The sequence below is a fragment of the Trachemys scripta genome, chromosome 4 (genome assembly GCF_013100865.1).
Source record: "Trachemys scripta elegans isolate TJP31775 chromosome 4, CAS_Tse_1.0, whole genome shotgun sequence".
NCBI lineage: Eukaryota > Metazoa > Chordata > Testudines > Emydidae > Trachemys > Trachemys scripta.
The window spans coordinates 59,039,092-59,047,719 of NC_048301.1; the positions used below are offsets into that span (position 1 = coordinate 59,039,092).

At 46.9% G+C, this 8,628-nt stretch overlaps 1 protein-coding gene across 1 annotated transcript; it reads left to right on the forward strand.

The window, feature by feature from the left end:
- Nucleotides 1-4,971: 4,971 nt before the first annotated feature.
- INAFM2 (InaF motif containing 2) lies at nt 4,972-7,074 on the forward strand. The gene has a single exon (XM_034769033.1). It carries the CDS (start codon nt 5,280-5,282, stop codon nt 5,688-5,690), a length of 411 nt encoding a protein of 136 aa, XP_034624924.1. The 5' UTR covers nt 4,972-5,279; the 3' UTR covers nt 5,691-7,074.
- Nucleotides 7,075-8,628: the final 1,554 nt, after the last annotated feature.

Genomic DNA, 8,628 nt, shown 5'->3' on the forward strand with positions numbered 1-8,628 from the left:
GCCTCTTGGCACCATTGCCTGGCAACCCCGCTGCTCCCAGAGTGGACAGAAGAGCCAGCAGATCATTTAAGCCTTGTAGCAACAGCAGCACAGTGGCTGTTCAATGCATTCTATTTCTGCAGCTGTGCCAGACCTGCTTCCTGTACTGATCCTTGCTCCAACCCACATCTGCTGCTGTTCCAGCCCTAGTCTCTACCTTTCTCTAAAATTCCTGCCTCCGGCCATTGGCTTGTCTCCTGGCTCCGGTTCCACCTTCCAGCTCTGCTCTGACCATTAGGCCTGAGTCTTTCTCTGACCACTATAGTGTATTGCCCACACCACAGTGTGTGACAGTGGCAACTCAGTAAGCTACATTCTGTTTGCGTGCCTGACATGTTCATTGGCTACAAAATACCTCTGCTTTCTCTCCACCCCTGCAGCTCTTCCCTCGAGCTATGGGAGACTATTCAATGCACAGTTTGACCCTTTTCCTAAAATGCCAGGGATAAAAAGAAAGTATCATTAAGGTAGATCTGGCTTCCTGGCTCTCATTTGTCTGAGTGTGTTGCTTTAAAAGTTGTTATTAACAGGGTACTAAAGAGATTAGGAACACAGGGAACACCCTTTCAGCTAGCTGGCTGCACTCTAACAAAGGGACATCAAGAGAAAACCACACTGATTTGCTGGTGGTGAAAAGAAAAGCTTATGCCTGACTGGTGCGCACGTCAACAATTTCTTACGTAATTAATTGAGCTTGTCATATCGAGCACAGAGGCAGCCAGGCCTTGGCATGGGGGGAGGAGGGGGGCAACCTTTAACAACATCTAATTCCTCTCAACATTTTGGTGGAGTTATTTTCTTTCAATTAACCTTTAGTTGTGACAGTTTTTAAAATCCCTTTTGGCATGGTAGTCGATTGTGTTTCTGCAGAGCATCTGTGTCACACACAGTCTCATAAAATGCGCTGCAAGAAGTCAATCCAAAACTGAAAGGAAAAGGGATGGTTTAAGATGAGATTTTTAAAAAAGGATTTGACTCAGTGGTTCAGAGGAAGGATGGGAAGATTGTTCCAGATAGATGGGGCAGCGCCAGGGAAGGAGTAGCCATCAGAAGTAGAACAGGACAGAAACCAAGAGGAGGAGTGGAATGGGCTGCTGGGAAGTAGGTGGATTTGATATCAGGGAAATAGGATTACGTTAGGCAGCTGTGACTGCTTCTTATTACACTAATCATAACCATCTCACTGTTACCTTGTGCTTCCACTACCTCTTAGATGTATCCACCGGTTATCTCTTATATGTAGATTGTAAAATCATGGGGGCAGCGACTGCTTTTTGTTATATGTGCATCTAGCAGTGCTTGAGTCCTAAAAACAGAAGTATTGAAACACACTTCCGGTACTATCACTAATTGACAGTACTGGAACGCTGCTCCAGCTCTGAAAGTAAGTGCTTGAATGGTGTTCCTGAACATGACATCAGGACTTGAGCCCTGGCCCGTGATGTGTAGTGCCTAGCATAATGGACCCTAGGCACCACCAGAATACAAAATCAATAATCATAAAGTCGGAGGGAGTGCATGTGTGGGGAGTTTTGAAGATGAAGACAATGTTGGAGAGGAATCCGTTGGAAAGACGAGAGATTGGGGATGAAATGGTTCCCCATCCTGCAGGGTGTGAGTAGACCAGCTTTGTCAGTCTTTACACCCTGAAATTTAGAGAGCAGGGCTTAAGGAAGCACTTTATGAATTACAAGAACTGAGATAGTAAGTCATTTGGGTACAAACCAGGATTCACAAGAGGCAAGATGATGGTAATCTGAATGATGGTAATGCAAGAAGAGAGTGACTAAGAATTTATGAATTTGGGGCAGACTAATTCCTAGATATATAAACTCAGAAGGAAGTTAGGCATTAAACTGAGATTGATAGGGGGTTCAAGGAGACTTTTTTCCCCAGAAGAAGGACCTCAACCTTTGTAGCATTCAATAGTAGGAAGTTATGGTGTAGCCAAGAGCTGACTCACAATGGGGAGATAGATGGGAGATAGAGGGATCAGTGAGTAAGCTGAGGGAGATACAAATGTGGGTGTCTCCTGTTTAGAAGTGATATCCAAGACTGAAGATAGCAATAAAATGTCTCACTGTAGGAGATAGGTGAAGAAGAGAAGTCGTCCGAAGACAGAGCCTTGAGACACTCTGTAACAGAGGGACTGATGAGAAATTGTAAAGCCTCCTTCCAAAATGAGGAGTCAGAAAGATATATTCAAAGCAGGAGAAGAGTATGCTGGTGTGTCTGATTTTTTGCTTGAGGTGCTAAAGAAGGACAAAGTGGTTGACAGGATTGAAAACCACTGAGAAGTTGAATAAAAAAAAAAGAGACAGGGATGAGTTTATCATTAAATGTTAAGAGAAACCAGCCAGGAAGAATTAGTCAAAACTCTGCTTTTGTAAGAACTAGGGTCAATTAAAAAATTATTTTGTTGGAATTGAGAAATTGCTTCCATCTACTTAAACTCAAAGTCTATGAACCAGCAAAACCCTTGTGTGTTACAGAATTTCTAAAACGACAACTTATTTCTCCAGTTCATGAAAGGTTTACTATTGTAAATCATATCTTATAATTATTCAGATCCCTGGAACCTGACTTCAGTTAGGGCAAAGTGCTCAGGTACCACAATGACAGGTGTAGTATAAAAACTAGAATAGAATAGAATAGAATAGAATAGAATAGAATAGGTGCTTGTATGAAGATGTAACAGCCATTAACACAGATATAAACTGACATTGTGGGTGATGCTGGCGTTCCAAGAAATAATATTTTGAAATGATAAGGCATGTCATAAGTTGAAGGTTAGTAAGTTGTCTATGTTAAAGAACAGTCCTGTTAATTTTTTGCTCCTTTCAGATCACAATAAAAATGCTCATTGTTTGCCAAATGGAAAAGAACAAATATTTCATTTCCCAGTTGTATTGTATGGGACAAATATTTCAGTCCCATAGTAAAATGCTGTTACTAGTAATACAAAAATAAAATAATATAAAAAAGCAAGTACAGTATAAAATATGGTTTTATATTGTCTGTTTCAAGTGTACCTTTAAGTTTGACTGGACTGATCTTGAGCCCTCTGCCCCAATTTAGTTGTTTCCTTTCCCAGTAGCCTGTCTAGAATTTACAAGGGGGAAGGATGGAAAGAAGAGTTGGGGTCGGGGTGGCTTGCTATGCAAATTATTAGCTGAGCTTTCAGGTCAAAACAAGTCAATTTTTGCGAAGAATTTTGAAAAAAACAATTTTAAGAGTTCTCAAAACTTTTAACCCTTTTCAGTTAAAAAATTAAATATTTTGTAACCTTAATTCTCTTAAATTATTTTTTCAGAAAGGTAATCTCACATGGGTGCTAATTTCTTCATGGCCTGTCAGGGCACCACTAGTTTCTCTAGCTCCCTCTATACCAGTGGTTCTCAACCTGTGGTCTGCAAACCCCTGGAGGTCCACAGACTATGTCTAAGATTTCCAAAGGGTTTCCTATCTCCATTTAAAATTGTTTAGGGGTCGGCAAATGAAAAAAGGTTGAGAATCACTGCTCTATACCATTTCATGTCATTTTCATCCCTTTCACAGTTGCAATATCTGTAGCCATTGCACCTACAGTGGCAACACATCCGAAGGAGAGGAGATTTCAGGGGGCGTTACTCTTACTTGACTGAGAAAATCCCTCCCAACAAAAACTCAGATTAGGCAAATCCGTACTTTGTTTTCTTTTGCTTAAAGCCATCTAAGGTCTCAGCGGACTTTGGAGGACCTTATGCAACTGAGTTTGACTTTACAAGAGTTTAAATGTGACAAGTTGATCCAAAGCCTATTGGAGTCAATGAGAAGCCTCACTGAGGGCAGCATGGCTCTGGAGATAGAGCATTGGCTGGGCCTGCATGAGGAATGGGCTTTATTTCTGGGTCTACCACTGGCTTGCAGGATGACCTTAAACAAGTCACTTCCTCTCTCTATGCATCAGTTTTCTCATGTGAAATTAGGATAATCACACTGATCTCCAGGGCTTAAATTCTCATAGAGTATTTCCTGGAGGAGCCGGGCTGGGGCTTCTGCCCCACGGATTTGAAAATATTTACCTGAGCTCTGCTCCGGACAGCTCCTGCTGAATTTAAGCCCTGCTGATCTCCTTTAGAGCTCTTTGGGATGTAGGGATAATAAGCTCTATATAAGAGTTTTATTAGGGGTCAGCCCCCAGTAGAAGGGTGCCATAATTGCCTCTCACCAAATTCCCATGACTGCCAGGTTAGCTGCGACTTCCTCTAGCATTTGCTGGGATTGCAAGCTGGGCCACACACCCATTGTCATTGAGGCACTATAAAGTCATCCATCCCCTGACAAGGAAACCCATGTGGTAGGTATTTCTCACCTCTGTCTCCCTTCTCCAGTGCTGGACAGCTGTGGCCTGCTTCTTCCCCCCTGCCTCCCATCTGATTCTCTATCTCTCTGGTGTTGCATTGCCCTGGGCAAAGCTTGGTAGGTTGGGTTGGGTGATGACACGTGTTATAAATATGAGCGTGAGGACACTCTGTGCCAGCAGGGCTTGGCTGACACGGTGCTGAACCCGGCGCCTCGCGCCTGCACAGCCGCCTCAGCCGTGCTCGTCCTGCCAGCTGGTATAATCCCGGTCAGGCGCCACGCCCGGACCGTGCTGACAGTCGCAGGGAAGCGCTGCGGGCCTACTGCGCAGAGCGGGACATGGCCAGCAGCAGCCAGCCACGTGGGTCGGGCCGCGCGCCGCCGCCGCGGGTCTGTGCGGGGCCCGGAGCAGCGTGGCACGTGGCGCTGTTGACAGATCAGTGCCCATTGATGGATTCGGGGCGGGCGGGGCCGAGACAGCGGTCTGCCCTGCTCGGCGCTGGCAGGTGGCTGCCCGGGCGGGCGGGCATTGCCCCTTTAAGGACACGCCCTCCTCGCTGTTGCCCCTTTAAGAGCCGCCCGTCGCTACTCCTCCCCCTCCCGCGCGTGTTCCGCGCTGCGAAGCGACCACCGGCACCGCTGCCAGGAGACACGGAGCGCGCGGGCCCCGGAGCGGCGCGAAGCGCGGGGATCTCGGCGGAGACGGCGCCTCCTGCCCCGGCGGCCGCTTGGGTCGCAGCCGCCGGGCCCCGCATCCAGGCGGGCAGCAGCAGCCGCGGGGCCGCCAGCCCCTCCCCCGCGCCGGGGCCCCCGGCATGTCCTGAGCGGGGCCGGCTCGGCGCGGAGCCCCCACCACGGAGGGGGCGGTGGAGCAGCGGGCCAAGGGCCGGGCCCCCATGAAGGAGAAGGAGCCGCCGGCGGAGCGGGGCAAGCCCGCCACCTACACCGGGGACAAGAAGGCGCGGATGGCGGCCAAGACCAACAAGAAGTGGGTGCGCCTGGCCACGGTGCTGGCCTACGTGCTCTCCGTCTCGCTGGCTGCCATCGTGCTCGCCGTCTACTACAGCCTCATCTGGCAGCCGGTGCGCCAGCCCACAGGGCCCAGCACCCCCGGCCGGACGACGCACGGGCCCCACACGGAGCGGCACGGGGGAGCCAGCCCCACGGAGCCGCTTACGCGGCCGGGTTCCGGCCAAGGGGCGGCCGGGACTGAGCGCGCTGCCACCTCGACAACGCCACCGTCGAGCAACGAGCCCGGCCCAGCCCCCAACCCCACCGTGCTGCAACGGGTGCATCGGAGCCACTGATCGCGGGGAAGCGGGGGCCGAGCTCGGGACATGGCGCAGCCCAGAGACCCCACCCGGACAGGGGCCCGGCGGCTCCCTCTGCAAGCTACCGGCCTCCACCGACCCTGACTCGACTTCGCCTCCGGCTCCGCCCGGGGGCCACGGGACCATCGCCCCTCGCTCCGGCGTCTGCTCCTTGCGGACAGTGGCGCGGACACGCAACTAGAGGCTCTGTTTGCCCATCCATCGGTTTGCGCTGGACTCGGGCAGAGTGAATTGTAATTATTAGTTTTAATACGGTGTAAACGGTACTGGGAAGCCACAGAGAGTGGAGCTCAGGTATGTCAGCCTAGCTGAAATGTACCCAGATGCATTTCGTTTATATCTGTGTATGTATTTGTAGATATATACAGTCGGACGAGAACTGTATAGAAGTGAGAGATATGCTATGTAAACTACACAATGAGCACACCCTGACTGGTTTTAAAGGGCTATCGCAGGAAACCAAGCTCCAAAGTTGCAATGATCCTGGTGGCTAAAGGATGCCTAAAGCCATACAGACCCCGTCAGAAGAGTGCATGTGACCCCCAGCTTTACTAAGTTTCTTTTAGTAAAGAAAACTCCATGCTGTGTTGGATTTCTAGGCTGGGAGAGGGAAAGAATGCAGCATATTCACTTATTTGCTATGCTCATCAAGAGTGATTCCAGAGGGCTGTCTTCTTCTGATTAGCATCTCCAGATCTATGGTTTTGGGTCTCCTTGTATGCTTCAGTAGAGCCTGGTTTAGATTAGGGGGACTGGGTGGGTTTTTTGATTCCGGCTAGATTACTTCAATTGAAAGCCCTATTTAACACAAATGTACTAACAAGTGAATATGTTTAAATCTACTTTTGATCTGGTTTAAAAAAAAAAAAAAGAATTGTACAGCGGTGTCTGCATTTGAGTTAAATACGGTTTTCAATCAGTTTTCTAGCTTGGGTTTTTTTTTTTTTAAATAGCACCTTTTCCCTTAATTTAGGCATGGCTTAGGGAACTTTAACTCAAGGCAAACATGAGTGGTAGGCATGGAAAGAGAACACTTCTACCAATAGAATCTTAGCTAGTATTTTTAGTCTTTCCTTCAAGAGAATTCTGTGGCTTAATATTCCCCATCACCAGGGTCAGCTTTTCCCTTTGACTCTCTGTTGATGCTCTGTTCTTCTATTTATGCCACTCTGTTACCTGTGAAATGCTACTGGTGTTCAAATTTTTCACCACTTATAGGATCAACTGAGAGCAGAATATGAATTTAGAGGCAGTGTTCTATTGTTTTGGAAAAATAGCTTTGTTTACTAATGAACAAACTTATTTAAAACATGTGAAAGGTAAATTGACTTGTTTACTATATTAAAATATTTTTTGCATATGAAAGTCTCTCTCTCTCCAATATGGCATTTTGTTTTTTGGGGGGAAAGGGGAATATTGGGAGGAACATAAGTGAAAACTACATATGTGCTACTTTGGCTGGGGATGGTGAAATCTCCACTGATTTGGGAGCTTAACTCCCTGTATGCAGTGATGAGAGATGAGTTTCCATTTGAGAACTTGCTACATAAGGCAGCTGAAATGCTGTGTCAGTGGAAGCCCCAGGGCCTGTTCTCTTGCCAGCTTGAAACTAACTAAGCTTACAGGCCAGTAATTGCAGTGTAGCCTCATCTTATGGCCAAACTGCAGAACTTTCAAAGTTGATTGATGTAATCTGGTGACAACTAACCTGTGATGGGCAAGGCATGTTGAGTAGACTTTCTTTAGACCTCTCTTGGTGTGTCAGTAACTCCATGGGGCCATTTTGAGAAACTCTGAAATGCCTAGGTTTAGCAAATAGCACTTGAGCCTTAGTGCTTACTAGTCCCTTATTAACAAGTTGTGCATTTAAATCTGATTGCTCATGAGCCTTCCAAACGCAGACGAGCAAGTGTATGACATTTTGTAGTGTTCTGAACTGCCAGCTTGTCACCTTGCAAACAAAAGAACTTAGCAAACCATTTAAATGTTAGGCTGTGGAGCCACTAAGCCCTTGTGAAGCTGCCACTGGAACTGAGATTTCAGCTGCTAAGTTTAAAGATGTAAATGTGCTCTGATATTGTCTATATAATTCTGCCATGTAAGCTATATCTGTATTCAAAAGACCTGTATATTTAGGGAAAAAATTAAGGGGAACAAAAATATATTGAGATTTCTGCCTAAACTTGTATGCTTTAGACTGATCTTCTCACACTTTTTGAGAACATGAGTGAAGATGAGGAATAGAGGAAAGGGACTTAACTAACATAGTGAAGGAGACTGACTTTCCTTGTGGTCCATGCGGGGTAGGTGAAAAGGGGTGGGAAAGGGCATTGTATTTAACTTACCTCTGTGGATCGGGAAGAGGTGGGAATGCTTGTGCCTTGAATGGCACTTGACAGAAGAGGGAGAGTATAATGGTTTTTGGTGGGGAGGAGACCAGGCACAGAGGTTAAACTTGCCTGTGGTTGGTAAGCATCTGGGAATAGAACTCCATAATTATCCTCAGAGCAATGCTATCACAATATGCCTGACCCTGTGAATGGACAATTAAACTAGCAAAGAACAATTATTTCTAATTTTGTATGGGCTGTGGGGATGAGGAGATGGGGTAGCAGAGGGTCTGGCAGCAACACTTTAGACAAACCGCTCTGAGATGTGGCTTTTAGTTCAGATTGCATTGGTTCCACAGTTTGGCTGTTTTCGTTTGCTGGACCACTTGACCTATAACTGGACATGAGGATTGTATTAGCCATTTCCTGCAGGCAAACCCAGAGATGTAAGCTCCAAATCCTTGGGAGGGAGACACTTGTAATTCTTCCCAGTTATAGTTCTCACTGACCAGGGGTGGCTTCTATTAGAAATTACACCTCTCCATAGGGTTGGGAATGATGATTATTTGAAATGCTGCCTGTGT

Bases quoted from the DNA above. Each gene is read 5' to 3' on its own strand.
- INAFM2 (XM_034769033.1), top strand. From the start codon at position 5,280: ATGAAGGAGAAGGAGCCGCCGGCGGAGCGGGGCAAGCCCGCCACCTAC.